At 43.1% G+C, this 22210-nt stretch overlaps 1 protein-coding gene across 2 annotated transcripts in view; it reads left to right on the forward strand.

The window, feature by feature from the left end:
- Nucleotides 1–1358: 1358 nt before the first annotated feature.
- fut10 (fucosyltransferase 10) overlaps nucleotides 1359–22210 on the forward strand; it is a 44333-nt gene continuing 23481 nt past the window's right edge. Inside the window, exons 1-2 of one of the 2 annotated variants that reach the window (XM_033021957.1) lie at nucleotides 1359–1520; nucleotides 12499–12778. In XM_033021957.1, the coding sequence (XP_032877848.1) occupies nucleotides 12502–12778 (277 nt within the window). In that variant the 5' untranslated portion in view covers nucleotides 1359–1520; nucleotides 12499–12501. Of the gene's footprint in view, nucleotides 1521–1567; nucleotides 1664–12498; nucleotides 12779–22210 lie in introns of those variants that run through there. The other variant, XM_033021965.1, reaches the window with a different exon arrangement.

The raw sequence follows: 22210 nt of genomic DNA on the forward strand, positions 1-22210 counted from the left end.
ATACTTTTATGTCCAGCAGGTTGGAACACCAGGAGCTATGCCTCACTTACAAACAGTATTATTCAGACTGTCTTCCAAAAATGTTATTCTGTTGTGACCACATCTCTCAGAAACATTATGCAGTCTTAGGAGTGAGATGCAGGATTGATTTGTGAAAGAAGGAACTGCAGATGCTGGTTTAAACCGAAGATCGACACAAAAAGCTGGAATAACTCAGCGGGACAGGCAGCATCTCTGGAGAGAAGGAACGGGTGACATTTCGGGTCGAGACCCTTCTCCAGTCTGAAGATGGGTCTTGACCCGAAATATCACCCATTCCTTCTCTCCAGAGATGCTACCTGTCCTGCTGAGTTACTCCAGCTTTCTCTGTCTATTGCAGGATTGATTCAACAAGTTGACACTGAGATTTGGAGGCTTAAATTTGGATAGGGAAGGTTTACAAGGATATATCAGCCAAACCGAGGCATGTGGGACTAGCGTAGATGGGGCACCTTGGTTGGCGGTAGGATTGCCAACTGTCTCGTATTAGCCGGGACATCCTGCATATTGGGCTAAAATGGCTGGTCCCATAAAGGACTGCCCTTGTCCCGTATTTGACTGCTACTACTCGTGTCGAGGGGACTGTCGGGTCGGAGCGCCGCATCCGAACCCGCCTCATCTGGCCCGACGTAGTGCAGCCCATGGAGTGCAGCAGCAGCGCCTTGCCCTTGGCCCCGTCGTTCGGCAGCCTGGCCAGCTGTCCGACCTTTAGACTTTCGCTTACCGCCGACACCTCCAGCCCTCCTTCTCATGGCCGATCATCGGTTCATGAGTTGGATGGGGTGCCGAATATTCTCCGGTGCCCGGGCCAAAACTCCTCAGCTGGTCCACCGGCTCGGTCAACGAATTGTCGTCGGCAAATTTGTCCCTTATTTTGTCCCTTTGTCCCTTATTTAGGAGTGAGAAAGTTGTCAACCCTAGTTGGCGTGGGCAAGTTGGGCCGAAGGGCTTGCTTCCGTGCCCAATCACTTCATGACTTTGCACAAATATGGTTAGAATTCTCAATTAATGCAGATAACTGTCTTGCTCTTCCGACCCCTGTGCATGCCTGGAACGCTTGCCAGATGTGGGCTTGGCGTGCAAGCGGCTGAGCAAATAGGGACCCATCTAGCAAGCCAGAAGGAGCTCAGAGGGTGGGTGGTCCACCGAAAGGGTCACGTGGGGAGAAGGGGGGACGGTTGATTGACAGCGGAGGCGACCATTCGCAGGCAGGCGGCGAGACGTCACAAAGGGAGGGGTCGGGGAGGGAGCGGGCGGGCCAATGGGAGCGGGCGAGGTGGGCGGGACCATGCCCCCTTTGTTACTGTAGCGAGATGGAGGAGCCGTGGGCGCGGGGGCAGCAGCAGCAGCGGCGCCGCGGCAACAACAACAACAACAACAACAACAGCAGCAACAGCAGCGGCAGCAGCAGCGGCAGGAGATGCCTCTGGTTGCACTGCTTGTGCTGCTGCGCCCTGCTCTTCCTTCTTGTGACTCTGCAGGTCAGGCACTTTCTTGCTGCTCTGTCCCATTTGGAGACAGAGGCCCTATTGCCACCTCCCTACCCCCCTAGTCTGATCGGACCAGATCACGGTACAGGGATGGATCATCTGCGAGGCTGCAGTAAACACCCTCTCTGTAAAAGGTCATGTCCTTCCTTCACATCGTTTTTGCACTCACGTCCACGTTTTTAATGCAAGCTCCGAGTAAACTTGCACATTCCTGCCAATGGGTCTCTCTGCCCATATACTGCCAATGAACTTGCATTTACGTGGCGCCTTTCACCACCTTGGAAGTTCATAAAGTGCAATTCGGCCAGTAAGTTAGGTTTGAAGCATTACAAATCAAAGCAAGTACTGGAATCACAGCATCTGTGGTTACTACTGGATAGATTAATAAAGGCACTCCCGTTATAAAAGTAAAACAGGAATTCACGAATTGAAAAGTTGACTGGTAAATGTGTGCACATGTAAGATTTTTATATGCATATGTGCAAGCTTCGTCTTTATGAATAACGCCTGGGATAAACCATAGTTTAGACATTTAAATGATCGCCATACAAAAGTTATTAATTTATAAAAACTAATTCCCTCCATTTAAAAGTTTCCCATTCATTTAAAATCCAGTTGCAAACATTTTGATGGCTACGTTGCAATTTACTTTCTTGCCATAATACAGAAGACATTTGAACCGTTACAGCCATGCCAGCTCCCAGCAGAGCAAACGCGTCAGTTTTTTTTGTTCATCTGCACATTACTCCACCACAAATCCATCAAATACCCTTTTTAATACTCTGCCACCTCTGAGTTGTAATTTAGAGTAGTCAGTTAACCCACATTTAGATTGCGAAAGGAAACGAGTGCCCCATGGAAACCTTGAATGTCATGAAGAAGCCACTCAATTTCTGTACAACACTCAATGTCAGGATTAAACATGGGTCCTGGAGTTATGAGCCAAGAGGACTAACTTCTGCACCTTCATGGTGTCCTGTAAGGGAAAAGTTTTTGAATCTTTAATAATAAATGGAAAAAAAAAACACTTGTCCCCTGGGAGCAAATAATATGAGCAGATGATCTGATCTTAATTCACGTTTTATATAGAGTATAAAAGGGGTTGTTTTTGCTTTGTCTCCTTTTACTGTTGAACAAAAGCTTCTAGTTTTCACATTAGCAAATACTCACAGATATGGTTTGATATATTTCTGTTTGATGAATGAAAAAATGACTGTACATTGTTCCCAAATATGTGGAATAAACATTTCTTCAAGGAAGTGTTTATACAGGGAAAATGTTCTTCCAAGAAACAAAGAACTGTAGATGCTGGTTTATACAGATAGACACAAAGTAGTGGGGTAACTCAGCAGGTCAGGCAGCATCTCTGGAGAAAAAGAATTGAAGAAGGGTCACCCATCCTTTATCTTCAGAGATGCTGCTTGATCCGCTGAGGTACTCCCGCAATTTGTGCCAAAATTGCCAAAAATGACAAAAATTGTGGAAATTTCCCAAACTTTGTTTTTTCCCAGCTTTTTCTTTACTTCGGCTCTTTCCCCCTATTCCAATCTGTCCCAACAATTCTACCGCACAAATCTTAAAAAATCCATCTTTTCTACATTCTTAAAATTTAAAGTGGCAATATATTTTGTAATGTTGGTATTGTTGGTAAACCACAGAGTTTCTCATGTTGTTATCGCAGCAGACATTCTTGCTACCTCTCCTGCTGTTTATTCTCACCCTTTAAGGGGCTGTCCCACCAGCATGTGATTGCATGGGTCTAGCGCGATCAAACGGAAGCGGAGTTCGCGCTAAGTTCACGGTAGGTACGCGGTAAGTACGCGCAAAGTTCGTCAAACTCACCAATCAGCTGAGCAGGAGGCGGGCCGACTGAATTTGGACATCACACGGCGTCGGGCGGTGATGTCATCGCGCAACGCCACGCGCTAGGCGTACGCCGTCAAGACGCTGCATATGACGTCGAGACACTGCGTACGCCGTCGAGACGCTGCGTACGCCCCCAATGTGCCTGTGGGCCGAAAGGCCATTGGCGCGCGGAATTTTCAGACTGCAAGATTTTTGGAGCCCCAAGCGATGTCGGGACCAGCCCCGCACAACCCCATACGCCTCTGCCGATCGAAGTGGGACCGGCCCCGCGAGGCCGTACGCGTCAAGCGACCACGTCTGGCCGCGCCAGACGCATGCAATCACATGCTGGTGGGACAGGCCCTTTATTCTTGTCATTCAATTCACATTGATTGTTATCTCTGTGTTCCCTGTCAGTTCATGCTGGTATGCTGCTTGCCTGTCCCACTGCGGCGACCTAATCGGCGAGTTTAGCGCCCTCGACTCATACTCGCAGCATGATCAACACAAGGTCCTAGGAGGTCTTTGTAACTCTCCTTCATGCTCAAGAGTAGTCCCCACGTACTCGAGGCCTCAGCTAGCTCGCGGCGTATTTTTCAACATGCTGAAAAATGCCCGCGAGTAAAAAAAGATTGCCATGGAAAAAATCGATATTTTTTTACTCGTAGGTTTAGTCGAGGTAGGTCGGTGTAGGTCGTAATGCTATTGTAGGCAATCAAAGGTAATTGAAGGTAAAGCTCGTTGAGAAAAAAAAGGCAAGTAAAGCGACCGGTAATGTTAAATGCCCGCTAAACTTTATTAAAAGTTCTCTGGCTTCCCCCCCCCCCCCACTCCACGCTATCTAAAGGACTTACCGTAACTGTGCCAGCTGTTTTTTACCTTCCAGTGCATCGCGGGTGTGAATTTCAGACAGCGCTCCCCCGCTTTCCGTGTGTGTATGCGTGTGCGCGTGTGGTCGATCCGGCTGGCGGTTAAGCTGCTCAGTGGGAACACAATGAAGCTTGATGCTTCCCACACAAAATGTCCTGGAGTTACTCAGTGGATGGCAGCAACTCTGGAAAAAAGTCTGAAGAAGGCTTCCGTCCCAAAACGTCACCTATTCATTTTCTCCAGAGGTGCTGCATGACCCGCTGATGTTACTCCGGCACTTTGTGTCTACAGTGCCCTAAAGTTTGGGCCAAAGACCCATCATTTATTTTTTTGCCTCTTTACTCCACAATTTGAGATTTGTAATAGAAAAAAAATCACATGTGGTTAAAGTGCACATTGTCAGATTTTAATAAAGGCCATTTTTATACATTTTGGTTTCACCATGTTGAAATTACAGCTGTGTTTATACATAGTCCCTCCATTTCAGGGCACCATATGTTTGGGACACGGCAATGACATGTAAATGAAAGTAGCCATGTTTAGTATTTTGTTGCATATCCTTTGCATGCAATGACTGCCTGAAGTCTGTGATTCATGGACATCACCATTGCTGGGTGTATTATCTTGTGATGTTCTGCCAGGCCTGTATTGGAGCCATCTTTAGCTTATGCTTGTTTTGGGGGCTAGTCCCCTTCAATTTTCTCTTCAGCATATAAAAGTCAAGTCAAGCCAATTTTATTTCTATAGCACATTTAAAAACAACTCTCGTTGACCAAAGTGCTTTACATTAGTGTAGGTACTAACTTGCTACAAACAATGATACATAGATCAACAATACATACGTAAATACATACAGCGCTCCCTCAGAGGACCTCACGAAAGGCTTGAGAGTAGAAATAAGTTTTAAGTCTATACTTAAAAGAGTTGATGGAGGGGACAGTTCTGATGGGAAGAGGGATGCTGTGCCATAGTCTAGGTGCTGCAACCGCAAAAGCACAGTCGCCCCTGAGCTTATGCCTAGACCGCGGGATGATCAGTAACCCCAAGTCGGCCGATCTGAGGGACCTGGAAGTGGTATGGTGGTAAAGCAGATTTTTGATGTAGGTGGGGGCGAGCCCGTTAAGGGCTTTGTAAACAAAACTTTGTAAACAAAAGGCATGCTCAATTGGGTTCAGATCAGGTGATTGACTTGGCCACTCACGAATTGACCATTTTTTTAGCTTTGAAAAACTCCTTTGTTGCTTTTAATAAAATCTGACAATGTGCACTTTAACCACATGTGATTTTTTTTCTATTACAAATCTCAAATTGTGGAGCACAGAGGCAAATAAATAAATAAATGACGGGTCTTTGTCCCAAACAGATGGGGGGCACTGTATCTTTGGTATAAATCTCCAGTTCCTTTCTCCATTTAATCACTTGCCAGGTTTTGTTCCATCCCCATCTTTTTTCTAGCTTTCTCCCCCCGCTCCAATCTGCCCCCACAATTCTACTTAGAAAATCCATTCTTTCTACATCTTAAAATCTAAATTGGCAATACATTTTGTAATGTCAGTCATAGATTTCACTTTAAAAAAATGGTTTTCAGAATGCAGATATAGTATAGTATAGTTTATTTATTGTCATTGTAACATGAACCATGTACAACAAAATTTAAAAATGTCAGCCAGTCAGTGCACCATTCAAACATTTCTAAAAGCTAACGATACATACAAGGTAAAATATTGAGAAAAGATAAACAACTAAAATAAATATCATGAAAATAGCACGCATAAACACCCAACCCTACATCCTTCTGTCGATTTCACAGTGTACCACAGTCCCTTAGTATGTATCGCCCCCGCGTTCCTTGGCGGCTACATTTAGTGCCTTTATAGCAGTGGGGTAAAAACTGTTTTTAAGTCTGTCCTTGTCCTTGTAGATCTGTACTGTCTGCCTGACGGCAACAGTTCAAACAGGGAGTGTCCGGGGTTGGAAATGTCCTTTATAATACTCTGGGATTTTTTGATGCAGCGGGAACTGTGTAAGTCCTCCAAGGTAAGGAGAGGGCAGCCGACAATCCTCTGGGCGTTGTCAATGGCCCTCTGGAGCGCTTTCCTCTGAGCCGCTGTGCAGCTGGTGTACCACACGCATACACGGTACGTTAGGATGCTCTCAATGGAGCACCGATAAAAGGACAGCAGCAGTCTCTGAGTGATGTTATTCTTCCTGAGCACCCTCAGGAAGTACAGTCTCTGCTGGACCTTTTTCAGCAGCGCAGAGGTGTTCACGCTCCACGTCAGATCCTCCTCAATATGGATTCCCAGTAAGTGGAAATCCGCCACCCTCTCCACACAGTCCCCTCTGATAATTAATGGTACCATGTCCGTTTTATTCTTCCTGAAGTCTATTATTATTTCCTTTGTCTTTAAGGTGTTGAGGAGCAGGTTATTTTCTCCACACCACACCACACATATTTGGATGTAACAAATAGTACTAAGGAGCAATGTGATTGGATGGTGGAATTGCCAATAACGATGGATGACTTTAGATGCATGGGTGTGTTTATTTCTAATTTAATTTTAATTTATAAAATAAGTGGGAAGTTGCTGTATTTACCTGGATTTTGTTGAGATCCTTTTAAATGCTTGATCCTCCCAAAGAATGTAAATGATTGTGGCCAATTACGGCCAGTTCCTCTTGTGCCCATGACAATTTTGTTGATCCGATATTCTCTTATCATTCCCTGGTTATCTTTCAATCCCACTCTGCTCAATGGAAATGTAATGCGGAATGCGATGATGTGGAAATGCAACCTTGAGGAGAAAAGAGGGACTGCAGTTGCTTGTTTATATATATATATATATATATAAAAAACCACAACCACAAAGTGCTGGAATAACTCAGTGGTTCTGGCAGCATCTCCAGAGGACATGGATAAGTGACATTTCAGGTCAGGACCCTCCTTTAGAAACATCACCTATCCATGTTCTCCAGAAATACTGACTGACTGAATTACTTCAGCAATATGTGCAATCTTGAAGGGATGTCTCCTTACCTACCTAAAATGAAGTGGGATCTTGCATTAAAGTGTGAAGATGGAATAGCTGCACTGATATACAAGGTGAAAAATGTTCTGTCTAAGTAACTCCCCCGTATCTGTTGAAAAATCTAAATTTGCACCTAGGTCAACTTTGAACCTTCCAAAGGTACTGTTTTTTGCAACTTAGTTTGCTTTCACTGTTTAGTTTTCTAAATCAACTTCAAGCTCTGCAGAAAAAGGTTTCATGCGAGAAGGGAAGAATTTAAGAGGAACCCGAGGGACAATGTTTTCACACAGAGCGAATAAGTTTATTGGCCAAGTGGGTACATTGAATGAGCTTCCAGAAGAGGTAGTTGAGGTACTATTACCAGCATTCAAAAGACATTTGGCCAGGTACATGGATCAGGAAGGTTTAGTGCAGCAAATACAGGCAAATGGAACTAAGGTAGATGGGATGCCTTTCATCTTTGATAGCACGGGCAAGTTGGGTCGAAGGGCCTGTTTCTACGCTGTATGACTCTATGAGTAAGTTTTGGTTTCTACATCATGCAGTTAAATGGATGTTACTGGAAATTATGTGGATGATGCATATTGCTTATCTTTGCTCTATTTTTGCAGGCTATATTCTCCAGTAGTTTGTGACTTCTTCCAGACTTTCCTTTCTCCCTGAGCAGCCTTTACCAGTTCCTGCTTCTCATTGCTGAACCTGTAATTTACAGCCTGTGGGACACTCTTCTAACCACACTCTGTTCCTCCTGGTATATATATATCTATATATACATTTATGAAGTATAACTTGACATTTTATTGCTTCCACTGATTTTCTTTTCTAATGACAGCATTTAATAAACTACTGTGATCAACAGCCATGTAATAATCAAAGCAAAAAAAAACTGCCGATGCAAGGAATCAGAAGGGTGGGAACAGTAAGAAACATCTTTTGTGAGAGAAACAAGAGTTAAAACATTGGTTTAAAGACCCTTCACCAGAATTTGAACGTTAGAGATTTACTAAAGGCTTTTAAATAGATTTACAGGCTGGGAGGATGGGATGGTGATACAATGAAAAGGAGATGAGCGAATAAGTTTATTGGCCAAGTATTCACATACAAGGAATTTGCCTTGGTGCTCCGCCATCAAGTGACAACATGACAGATAGCAACAGTTAGGAATGACACATAAAACATTAAACATTTAGTGTGGGACGCTCAATGGCAAAAACCAAAGGGGGCTTGAATGGCAACAGTAGAAGTACCTCCAGACCATCCGTCTGGGGAAATTTAGGGCAGAAATCTGAAGTTATGAATTTGATGCTGAGGATGGAAGGTTGTAAAGAGCAGGCCAGGAAGTTGAGATGTGAGTGCATGGAGCTTCAATCCAACAACAAACAAGATTGAAGTCAGTGTAAGTGCAATATTGAATAGGACAGTAGCAATGCTGACAACAGTATTCATTGCTCCCTGTGTGAGCACAGTATTGATTTGATAATTTACGAACCTTTGTCCTTGTCCAAGACCCAGAAGAAATCTTGCAATCTCCATGAAGTATCTTTAGTGTGTGACCTGGTGCATGTTGTGCAATCTGTGATTCTTGAGATGTTAATCCTACCTCAGCACTGTAACACTATGGACCACCTCTTGCACTACCAAGGACTTGTTTTCTTGTTGTGTTTTGTACTATTGTCTTTTTCTCTTCACAGTCTTGTATAATTTGTTTTATGTGTTGTCTGAATCTATGTTCCCGGAATGTTGCTGCTGCAAGCAAGGTTTTTTATTGTGCCTGTACCTCACCATACTTGTGCATGTGATAATAAACTTGACTTGACTTCTGTGTCAGAACGAACTGTAGATGCTGGTTTACACCGAAGATAGACACAAAAAGCTGGAGTAACTCAGCGGGTCAGGCATCATCTCTGGAGAAAAGGAATGGGTGACGTTTGCCCTTTGAAAGGTTTATTAAATTTGTTGCTGCCTCGATACATGTTGATTCTTGAGACGACTCGTGTCATTGTAGTCGTTGGCAGTGGTTAGAATCTAGTTTGGCAAGATTATTTATTTTCTTTTTTTAAATAATATTTTTATTAGAAGCAAACAGATATTATGGTAAAAACATTTCATGTATATCAGTCGTACATTATTAATATTATCAGTTGTGGATTGATTCTGCTTCTAGTTGTTTTTATAGATAGTAAGAGAGAAAGAAAAAACAAAACAAATGGCATGATAAAAAAAGAATGGAATAATTTACTAATAATACATCATTGGAGATAGGTTCGTAAATTATAAAGTATAACTTTTCATCTATTCCTGAGTTCAAGCTTCAGTTAGGTTCCCGTGCTGAACCAATCTACCCCTTCAAATAGTCAATGAAATAGTCAAGATTATTTCTCTCCATAAACTGTAGCAAGATGTGTTAATAATTATATGCTGAATTTGTTATTTTGGGATTGTGGTTTTTAATCTAATCCTCTTCGTTCAAAGCAAAATTTAAATAATTAAAAGCACTGTTGATCTGCATAATCTTGTATTTTCTGGACAAAACAACCACTGTTTTTAATTACTGTGGATAAAATTCACAAATTTATTGAACGTCAGGCCGCAACGAGATTTTGAGTGCATTGAGTAATATAACCTTTATTTTAATTATTATTTGGTCAAAATGTGTGAATGCAAGGTCCCTTTTAATATGTGAAGCTGATTAAAAAGTTATGTTGACAGGATGAGAAAGGTTACTTTGGCCAGAATACCATTCACATGGACCAACGTGTTCTGTGAATGCCCACTTACATCCAACAACCTATCTCTTGGACCTAAAAACAAAATAAAAATGCTGGTAAAATGGAGGCAAAAGAACTGCAGACGCTGGGTTACCAAAAAAGACAAAAATGCTGGAGTAACTCAGTGGGTTAGGCAGCATCCCTGGAGAACAAAACAAAGATAGGTGACGTTTCGTGCTGAGATTCTTTTTCAGACTGATTGGGGAGGGGGGGGGGGGGGGGGGGGGGGGGGGGAGAAATCTGAGATGGATGAGAGGCAGAATAAACTCTGGCAGGTGGGGCAGTTGAGCCAAGTGGGCACAGGAGAGGGAGATTTTTGACAGGCAGATGATTGGATTAAGGCCAGATATTAAAAAAAGGTGTGAGATAAAAGGATTGATGAGATGCAAATTGGGAAGCCAGGGGATGGAATGTAGGATGAGGGAAGAAATAGGCTTCATTGTATCCAGTCAAATCATTCACAGCACCAGAGACCCGAGTTCGATCCTAACTACGGGTGCTGTCTGTATGGAGGTTGTACGTTCCCTCTGCGACCGCATGGGTTTTCTCCGGGTGCTCCGGTTTCTTCCCACGCGCCAAAGACGTACAGGATTGTAGGTTAATTGGCTTCAGTAAGAATTGTATATTGTCCCTAGTGTGTAGGATAATGCTATTGTATGGGTTGAATGCTGGTTGGCGCAGACTCGATGGGCCGAAAGGTCTGTTTCTGCGCTGTATCTCTAAACTAAACGAAACAATAGATTATCATCCAGTGAGGTTCTTGTGTCTGACAGAAATGTGGATGCTCTCACCCTGGTCATTCTCTTTTCTCCACTCTCCCGTTGGCAGAAGAAACAAAAGCTTGAAAGCACGTACCACCGGTTGGTCCCTCTCGATCTTCCAACCTAACATTATTACGACCTTGCACTTTTTTCCTGCACTTTCTCTGTATCTATAACACTATTATGCTGCAACACTATATTCTGCATTCTGATATTTTTTTCTCTGCGCTACCTGCTGTACTTGAGTATGGTTTGATTGTATTTGTGTATGGTATGATTTGAGTGGATAGCATGCAAAGAAAGTTTTTCACTGTATGTTAGTACATGTACATTAATAAACCAATACCAATACATACACCGAACCCCATCATATATAGCCAGTAAGAGGTTGTAGGTCAGACCAAGGACCAGTCAACATAAGGAGCAGTCTGTTGAAAACTTGGCATGAGCTGATTGATTTGATGGGAGTTGGGCTATATGTCAGTTTACTCCATAACATAGCTCATAAAAGATTAAAAGACACAAAAAAATTTCCTAATCCAAGCAGGATGTTTCTGCCGGAAATCGTGGAAGTGGCGGATGGTGTTCGGCATAAGTTCTGTGCTTTGTTTGAACGTCACTTATAGTGGGGCAGCCTTAAAGGGCCAACTCCTGCTCCTAATTCTTATTTTGTAATAGTTTATGTTACTTACGGCAGTAGGATTATTAGGGTTCAATTACCCAATAATACCACCTCGCCTTAGTAAAATCATTCACACTCAGGGAAGACAGTCAGAATCTTTCACCTGGGGTGGAAATGTCACAGACTGGAGGGCATAGCTTTAAGGCGAGAGGGTTTAGAGGAGATATGCGGGGCAAATTTTGTTTTTACATAAGCTGTGGTGGGTGCTGGAACATGCTTCCAGGAGTGGTGGTGGAAGTAGATACGATAGTGGTGTGTAAGAGTTGCTTAGATAAGCACATGGATTTGGAAGGAATGGAGGGATATGAATCATGTGGGTTGCAACCTTACAACGCCAGAGACCCGGGTCTGATCCTGACTACAGGTGCTGACTGTACGGAGTTTGTATGTCTTCCACCTGACTGTGGGTTTTCCTCGGGTGCTCCGGTTTCCACCCACACTCCAAAGATGTACAGGTTTGTAGGTTAATTGGCTTCTGTAAAAATTGTAAATCGTCCGCAGTGTGTACGATAGTGTTAGTGTAGGGTGATCGCTGGTCGGCATGGGCTCAGTGGGTCGAAGGACCTCTTTCTGCAATGTATCTAATGTGCAGGCAAATTAGATTAATTTATCTTGGCATTATGTTCGGCACAGACATCTTGAACTGAAGGGTCTGTTCCTGTGCTGTACATTTCAAAGTTTATGTTCTTTTATTTTATGGGGGAAAAATGTGATTGGAATAATAACCCAGAACACAATCCGCTGGATGCAAAACGAGTAAAGGGAATGGGTTGATGCATTGCATAGAAGAAGAGAAGGCACATTAATGATCATAAATATTTCTTCATGTAGAATGGTCATACAATTCCATGACAGTCCAATTTGAAAGGTTTGGACAGTGGGAATTGTTGCTGTCGGCTTTGGTCTGTGTTGCACTTTGAAAGGAGATTATTCCCCTCACCCAACAAAGTGGTGCTTGGGTTCACACTTGTGCCAGCCAGAAGCTCTGTGTAACCGGAGTGCTTTTATCTGCAGGTGATGGTAGAATTGGGACAATTCGAAACAAAGGCAATAAAAGGCGAGGAACCACACAGTGACCGAGTGGCAGATTGGAGTCAGTTGAAAGAAACAAATCATTTACGGAACACTGTGAAGAAATATTCTGACGTGGGAATTGACTGCCCCATTATTCTCTGGTGGTCGCCACTGACTGGAGAATTAGGCCGACTAGGCCAGTGTGGAGCAGATACTTGTTTCTTCACTGTTAACAGGACCTATCGCGATCATCACAAGACACGAGCCTTCCTGTTTTACGGTAAGTTTTCTTTAAATTCATGGTCTGCTGCTGTCAACTGATGAGTATTAAGTAAACCATCACAAATACTATTGGGGATGGTAGGAACAGACTATGGAAAGAGCATAAAATTGGCTGTAATTGTTAGCTGTCTGCTATGTAGAAGCTAATGGAGTGAAGAATCAGACAGCATGCAACCACTTTCTCAACACCTATTTTCTCTTTAAAGTCAAATTTCAGTGTCCTTATGATATAGGGAGTAGGAGGTCATTTGCCCCCTTGAGCCTGTTCGTCATACAAGATCATGGGTGATCTACCTCTAATGCCATTTTCCTGTTCCACCCAAAATTCTTTGATCCCTTTGATCGCAGAAACATTCCTTGAAACCCAATATCCAATTCTGTAATTACAGGTAACCATACTTTTCAGTTTTTGCCCCAAATGGCTTGTTCTGATGTAAAGTCAAGCATCTTTAACATGAACTCTTTCTTTTCTATACAGATACTACCTGATCCGCTGAGTATTTCCAGCATTATCTTTTATTTCGGATTTCGACCACCTGCCATGTTCCAGCATGTTTTTTTCCTTCTTTCTCGATACTGTCTTCATCCATCTCTCTCTCTCTATTTATTCCAACCGATGGGACAATGCCGCAGCAGTAGAGTTGCTGCTTTACAGCGCCAGAGACCCGGGTGCGATCCTGACTATCGGTGCTGTCTGCCTGGAGTTTGTATGTTCACCCTGTGATTGCAGGTTTTCTCCGGGTGCTCCGGTTTCCACCCACATTATAAAAACATATAATGGGGCTGTCCCACTGTACGAGCTAATTCAAGAGTTCTCCCGAGTTTCCCCTAATTCGAACTCGGAGAATTTCGGTAGTAGCGGCTAGTAGGTACTCGGGGCTCTCGTGGACATTTTTCAACATGTTGAAAAATCTTCACGAGTCTTCCTGAGCTTACCGCGTTCCCCGAGTACCTGCCATTAGCGTTACGAGCCGCTAAGAGACGTCCCGACGTACCCGCTACGTTCATTCTACATGCTTACCACGAGTTTTATTTTTTTTTAAACTCGGGAGAGCTCTTGAATTAGCTCGTACAGTGGGACAGCCCCTTTAGTTTGTAGTTAATTCGCTTTGGTAAAGATTGTAAATTGTCTCTAGTTTGTCGGATAGTGCTAGTGTATGGGGATCACGGGTCGATGTAGATTTGGTCGGCCGAACGATCTGTTTCCACGCTGTACCTCTAAAGCTAAAGTCTAAAACGGGCAGATCAGCTATAATTTACAAAACATTAATTTTCCTTTCTTAGATTTGCCTGTACAATCTTGGTCTCCACACAGTCACAGACATTCCTTTTGTTTTCTCCCCCCTCCTCATCTTTCGAATGCAAAACACTGTGGTGGCACTGTCTAAGCTGCTGCCTCACAGCTCCAGAGACACAGCTTTGATCCTGACCTCAGGTGCAGCTTGTGTGGAGTTCACACGATCTCCCCATGACCTCTGGATGCTCCTTCCACTTTCTAAAGATGTGCGAGTTTGCAGGGTGTATAATTATCCCCAAAGTGTTCAAAGTGGATGATGAAGTGGAATAACATACGATTAGTGTGAACGGGTAATTGATAGTTGGCATGGACTGGGTGGGCCGAAGGGCCTGTTTCCAGGCTCCATCTCTGAACTAAACTAAACTAAACTAAAACCCCGTTTTCTCAATTTTCCAGTTGTGATGAAGGGAAGGGACATCAACCCCTAAATGTTAACCTGATTAAACCCCAGTACTTTCTGTTTTTATTTCTGATTTCTAGAATGCTACAGTTTTGTTTTTGGTTTGCAGGATATAAGAAATGACTGAAAAGAGAGGGAGAGCAAGGGTTTGCTCAGTCCACCTAGGCTTTTGTGATCACCCTGTTGCTAAACATTTTATCTCCCCCTCCCATTCCCACACTGACCTTTCTGTCCTGGGCCTCCTCCATTGTCAGAGTGAGGCCAAATGCAAATTGGAGGAACAGCACCTCATATTTCGCCTGGGTAGTATACAACCCAACGTTATGAATATTGATTTCTCCAACTTCAAGTAACCGTTGCTTCCCCTCTCTCTCCATCCCTTCCCCATCCTAGTTTTCCAACTAGTTTCTCTGTCCTCCGGATTAATTTTACTGTTTGTATGCTTTGTTGTCACCTTCCCCTCAGCCAACGATGAACCATTCTACATTTCTTTGATCAGCGTCTGCTTTGATTTGTCGTTTTCACACCTTATCCTTCCATATCTCGTTTCCCTCTTCCCTGACTGTCAGTCTGAGGAAGGTTCTTGGAACGTCTCCCCGTTGCTTCTCTCCAAAGATACTATCTGTCCCGCTGAGTTACTCCAGCATTTTGTGTCTAACCTCTGTGTGTCAGTATGTTCTGTGCGCACATAATTCCAAATGTATCACCAAGGCAAATACTTCATCCTTGTGTTAAGCAGCTCAGAATTTGTTTGGAATGACAACATTTATTATTGTGCAGCTGTGGGTATAACAGTTTCCTGCACCCATTATATTTTAATACATCATCTTAAAGTAAACAATGCTTGCTGTAAAGATTTAAAGCTTGCAGAAATGTTCTCTTCATCATAACTTCTTTCATTCACGCCAAAATGTAGCTGGATAAATAGTACAAAAAGAGCTTTGTCATCGTTATTTGTTGAGTTATGCATGACTGCACACAAAAGCGCCCAAAAATGAGGTTAGCTACCTCTCCGAGATGTTGCATCAAGTCTGGGCTTGTCTTCACTGCAATGATAAATCCTTTGGTATGTATAGTTCCTTTTCCGAAACGTACCCAGATGACATGAAAGAAAAACAGTTTCAGGCTGGTTGACTTTTGGCTTTGTTGGTTGTTGGTAACCCTTCAGCAGAGAGAGGGAGTTGTCGACTGTGTAGTGGCAGATTATTGGCTACTACAGACTGTGCCAGCTGTAATCAAGACAAGTGTTTGCGTTTTGTCGGAGTCTTAGTTAAGACTGCATTAAACTTAAATTTCCCAGTAGCATCTGATTAAATATTCCATTGTTCGTAATTGCCTTTATTATGCGTTTTCAATCTACGAACTGCACTGCAAGTTTTACCAAATTTAATTCCTTTCCTTACAATGGAATGACATTCAAACTAATGGTTAATTATGGAGAAACAAAGCAGAATTCCCGATGGATGCTGCAGCTTGAGTGATACCAAGCTTCTCTTGAAGTTTTTTTTGGCCTGTTGTCATGTACCCACTGGGAATGTGACATTCAAGCAAAAAGGATTTTGCAAGCGGAGGACAATAACTACAGAGAGCTCTTCAATTTAGCAGCGATTTATTGCAGATGACACTGCTACATCTTTGCACTTCACACTTTGGCTGTCGTTCTATTTCAAGCTCTTTTTTTAATAAGTGGATGGTGTCTCCCAAGAATTGACCTCGACAAATAAGTAATCAAAAAGCAAGCAATATGTATCTTGCATTTGTGTATTAGACATGGGAAATAAAATAAATGGTGGTAACTGTCTTAACTGCAAATCAAATTGGGATCAAACTAGAAAAGCAGTCTTGAATTTAGATTTTGTTGAAATGTAAGTAGCTAATGATAGCATAGATTGGGTAGACAGAATATTTTTATCTCCAGGGTAGAAAATTCAAATGCTCGAGAGCATAGCTTTAAGAAGAGAGGGGCAAAGTTTAACGAAGATGTGCGAGGAAAGTTTTTTACCCAGAGGTGGTGAGTGCCTTGAATTTGCTGCCGGGAGTAGCAATGTTACAAAATGTTGAGATTTAAAAAATCAAGTCTGCAATTTATCCCATTAGATAAAGCATAAAAAGAAGGTTAATTTGACACCTAATTCACTTTCATATCTTCAGTATTAAAAAAAGTTATGGCCATTTTCATACTCGGAAATTAGCATCTTGTCAGTCACATGGCCAGTGACAGAACTGCAGCGCCGCTGAAGGTAAGTTTTGTAACATACCTACCAGGAGTGGTGACATTTCAGAGACTTTTGGATCGGCATATAGATCATGCATGGAATGGAGGGATATGGATTATGTGCAGGAAGATAAGTGATGGTCTTGGCATCATGCCCGTTGCTGTTATAGTGGGCTGAGGGGTCTATTCTTGTGCTGGACTGTTCTATGTTACATGCTCTAATGAACTTCTGCAACTTTGGATAAAACATTATCTGGTCCACACTTTTGCAGTACAATTGAAATCAATGAAGTTCACTTTGGTGTCCTGACCAGTGTTCCTTCCTCCGCCAGTATTGCATAAATGATTAGAGTTACCTTGTTACTATTTGAAGTAGGGACCTTGCTGTTTGCAAGTCTGTGTGCCCTGCAAAACAAATGTGGTTAAACCTGTATCATAGATTGAAAAATACTTTGAGACATCCTCAAGTAATTTCCTCTGCTATTAGATTCAAGGAGGCCACAACGTTTAATAATGGCAGCTAGGTACTTTTTCCCCACTGAGTTCATTTGTAGAATTGAATTCTCCTGAATTGGATCCATGGTCAGGACATGATTAGCATTACCACAAGTTGCCAGCGGGAGGAGAGCTAAAAATTCACTGGAATTTGGAAGTATGAGATGGGATCTAATAGAAACATATAAAATTATTAAGGGATTGGACACTCTAGATGCAGGAAACATGTTCCCGATGTTCGGGGAGTCCAGAACCAGGGGCCACAGTTTAAGAATAAGGGGTAGGCTATTTAGAACTGAGATGAGGAAAAACGTTATCATACAGAGAATTGTGAATCTGTGGAATTCTCTGCCTCAGAAGGCAGTGGAGGCCAATTCACTGCATGCATTCAAAAGAGAGTCAGATAGAGCTCTTAGGGCTAGCGGAATCAAGGGTATTGGAGAGAAGGCAGGAGCGGAGTTCTGATTGTGGATGATCAGCCATGATCACATTGAATGGCGGTGCTGGCTCTATGTATCTATGTATAATTCAATGGGTTGCTCTGCAGACCAGCGATAATACAATTGAGTGGCAAAGTGGCCTTGAAGGTCCTATTGACTAGCGCCTATTTTGAATTGTGGTGCTAGTAGGTTGTTGTGGTGTCTGTAGATTCTATATAGTTACAATTGTAAAGGCAAATTACAGCAGAAGCGTTTAGTATCGAGATACAACTTGGAAATAGGTTCTTCGGCCCACCAAGTCAGTGCCGACCAATGATAATCTGTACCCTACACCTGTGCACTAGTTCTATCCTACACACTAGGGATCATTTACAGAAGCTAATGAACCTACAAACCCGCACAACTTTGGAATGTAGGAGGAAACCAGAGCACCCGGAGAAAACCCACGCTGTCACAGGGAAAATGTACAAACCCCGTACGGACTACACCCATAGTCAGGATCGAACCCGGGTCTCTGGCTCTATAAGGCAGCAACTCTACCCCTGTACCACTGTGCCAGCACTATCACTAGAGCTATCACTAGAACATCCTGTGTTGAAGTCCCTGGCTGGCAGCAAACGGCCGGTATCCATTACAGCAATGTATCAGGTCATATTGTATGTACACTCGGTTCTTAAAAGATATTTTGACTCATTTGGAGCATTGTGTGCAGTTTTGATCATATTATTACAAGAAGAAAGTGGAGATTTTGAAAGAGTGCAGAGGAAGTTTGTCAGAATGATTCCTGGATTAGTGGGTATTAACTAGGAGATAGACGTTGGACAGACTTGGATTGTTTTCTCTAGAACGATAAAAGTATGTAAAATTATGAGAGGCAAGGATAGGGTAGACAGTCAGAATCTTTCTCCCAGGATGGAAAAAAATCTAATGATAGAGGGCATAGCTATAAGATGGGAGGGGCAAAGCTTAAAGGAGAAGTACAGTGTTTAAGAAGGAACTGCAGATGCTGGAAAATCGAAGGTAGGCAAAAATTCTGGAGAAACTCAGCGGGTGAGGCAGCATCTATGAAGCGAAGGAAATAGGCAACGTTTTGGGTCGAGATCGTTCTTCAGACTGGAGAAGGGTCTCTCGACCCGAAACGTTGCCTATTTCCATCGCTCCATACGTGCTGCCTCACCCGCTGAGTTTCTCCAGCATTTTTGTCTACCAAGGAGAAGTACAGGGTACGTTTTTAACATGGAGGGTGGTGAGTACCTGGAATGAGCTGCCGAGGTGGGGGTTGAATTAGTGGCATTTAAAAGACATAGGTATATGGATCTGCAGGGAATGCAGGAAAATGGGTTACATGCAGGGAAATAAATGGTAGGCTTGGCATCATATTCGATGCAGTCATTGTGGGCTAAAGGGCTTGTTCTTGTGCTGCACTGTTCTGTGTTGTGTTCTGCATTGCTCTAATGGAATGATAAATGGCAACAGTCAACCGTCTATGGTACATCTGTGGGAACCTGTCTCCAAGCAATGCAAAACCCTCATTGACTGCAACACAAACATAAATCTGCATTTAAATAGTAACAAGGTGTGCCAAAATATCAGTAAAGGTTGATGCCATGAAGAGCAGATGATTTTGGAAGGGTAAGACGATGCAATGCTGTAAAGTCAATGAAAAGAATTCTGAAATCGAGACTTTGGGCAACATGGTTGGAGAGCACAAGGATGATGGTTAAATAGAACCTGAGGTAAATTAAAGCACTGGCCTCTCTTAATTTTACAGTCAAAGAATAAGGCAAGCAATCAGTCATGCGCTGGAATGGTAAAGTCTAGAGATACCAATGACATCAACAAACTTAAATTGACAAAATGTTACCCAAGAACAAAATTATCATGATTAAGATCAATGTTGAAATATCAGACTCTGGTGGAATAAAATAAATAAAAAAAGAGATTTGGAAATATTTTGAGAAAATTAAGCCATAACTAGGATTCTGAGAGATAAAATACGTATGAATTTGAATAGACAGGGTGATCAGTCTGAAGAAGGGTCTCGACCCAAAACGTCGCCTATTCCTTCTCACCATAGATGCTGCCTCACCCGCTGAATTTCTCCAGCATTTTTGTCTACCTTCGATTTTTCCAGCATCCTCAGTTCTTAAACAACTCAACAACAGACAAGCTGAGTTAGCAGTGGGACCAGATCACAGAAAAGAGGTGGAAATATCGAACTAGTAGCAAAGATGTGTGGTCTGAATCTCATCTTGGGGATCAAGGGTACAAGCAGTCTGACCCGGTTTCAGAAACATTGCTTGGAGAAGGATGAATATGATGATGGGGAACAATTTGCCTGGGACCAAAGGCAGTGTACTCAATCTTCATAGCATTTAGTTGGAGAAAACGCCTCATCGTTCAATATTGGATATTGGATTTGCAGTTCAACCATTTAGAGATTGTGAAGAGATTACTCCCTCTGCCGTCAGTTAATATTTCCACCCACACAGGATATTAACAGTAATCTGTCAAGATTTTATCTTGCAGAAATGTGTCTCGTAAATACATTTTACAAACACTTTACTCTTAATCATGGCTACAGTTATAAATACAAGTCGGTGGCATTTGGAGTTTTGTGTTTAGTTCAGGTCATCCTTCTATAAGAAGGATATACTTACCTGGAAAGAGTGCAGAGAAGATTTGCGAGGATGTTGCCCGGACTTGAAGGGTTGAGCGATACGGAGAGGTTCGGCAAGCAAGGACTTTATTCTTTGGAGTGCAGGAGGCTGAGGGGTGATATAAGATAATGAGCAGAATGGATATGGTGAACACATAGAGACTTTTACCCATAGTAGGGGAATCTAGAACTAGAGGAAATAGGTTTAAGATGAGAGGGGAAAGATGTAATAGGAATCTGAGGGGCAGCATTTTCATACAGATGGTGGTGTGTATATGGAATGAGTTGTCAAAGGAGGTAGTTGAGTCAGATAATAACAACGTTTAAAAGACCTTTGGACAGATTCATGTATAGGAAAGGTTTAGAAGGATATGGGCAAAAAGAAACGCGGGCAGGGGGCACTTGTTTAAATGGGGCATCTTAATCAGCATGGGCAAGTTGGGCCAAAGAGCCTGTTTCCGTGATGATTAAATTAGTTTTGTAGGGACGGGCAGCTGCTTAACAGTAATTATGTTCAATATAGCTTTAAAAACTCAGTCACAACTTATTCAACATGGCTTTTATATTGAGAATAGTTCACAAAAAAGTTGAAGTGCTGATCGGTTCATTGATTTTTTTAAAGATTCCCATCATTGGCAATCCGGCAACAAATACGTTTCTGTGTTACTGTGCCATGCAGACTCCAGACGCAGATGTGGAAGCCACAGTATCATGATAAACAATTCTGACAGTTCTCGCTGTGGTTACAATTCCAAATCCACACGGTTATTTCATCTATTTACCTGGTGATGTTTAAAAAAATAACCCAGTCAAGTTTGTAAGCTGCCGCCTTTCTTCCTGGAAGTATGGTTGGGGGTTCCTGATGTTTGAGTCTGGAATCAGCGTAAGGCCACGTCTGCTGAGCTTAAAATCCTCACAGTTTACATGTGCTACCTCATGTGCTGTATGAATGAATACTTTATTGTCACATGTGACAAGTCACGGTGAAATTCTTTGCTTCCACACCCAAGGTATGCAAATAGTCGCCACATAAAGAGCGCTTACAAAGTTACAAAGTATCCGCGCCAGGTCCGCCTTAGTTTCCCCCCCCCCCCCCCTCACGACGGTCCTCCCACGCCGGATCCTCCTTTGTTCCTTCCCTCAGCAGTGGCATCCTCACTACCACGTGGTCCGTCATCGCCCGTCAGTTGGCATCATCATCGACCGCCGCACCGACCTCTCCACTATCGTTGCCGGGTCCTCTCTGGATGCCTCCGTGGTGCCGACCCAGGCCACAGTTGTGGCTCCATCAACCCAGGCTCTGTCGGCTGCGGGCTCCGACCCGCAGGCTCTCCGTCGGCCAGGAGCTCCGACCCGCGAGGCTTCGACCTCGGCTTCTCCGTGGCCTGCCGGTAGGCGTCTGTCGCTGCGGCCGCCGGTAGGCGTCTGGCACAAGTGGTTTCATTTCTCACGGACATAAGTGAAGTCAGAAGAGGGTTTAGGTTTAAGGTCAAGACCTTTTTTGACTCTTGTTAAACTCTGAACACAGAGGGTTGAGTAGGTTAAGTAACTAAATCTGACTGTGTATAGGTTATTTTGTTAGACAAATAAAGCTTGGCACCTGTTAAAAGTATAACCTTTCCCTCTCTCCTGTGCCCCACCTGGACTAGCATCTATTTCTCCCCGCTCCTACATTCATTTCTTCACAATTTGCAACTTTTCAATCCTTTTGTCTCACACCTTCTGCCTTTTCGCCTCTGGCCTTTGTCCAACCATCTGCCTATCAAACCCTCCCCTCACCGGTATCGACCTGTTATCTGCCTGGTTTAGTCCAGCCCCCCCCCCCCCCCCTTCAACTTTCTCCACCTCCCCCCCCCCCAACACCCTGCCCAACAATCAGTCTGAAGAAGGGCCCTCAACCGAAAAGTCACCTATCCATGTTCCA

This window comes from Amblyraja radiata, chromosome 1 (genome assembly GCF_010909765.2).
Source record: "Amblyraja radiata isolate CabotCenter1 chromosome 1, sAmbRad1.1.pri, whole genome shotgun sequence".
Classification (NCBI taxonomy): domain Eukaryota; kingdom Metazoa; phylum Chordata; class Chondrichthyes; order Rajiformes; family Rajidae; genus Amblyraja; species Amblyraja radiata.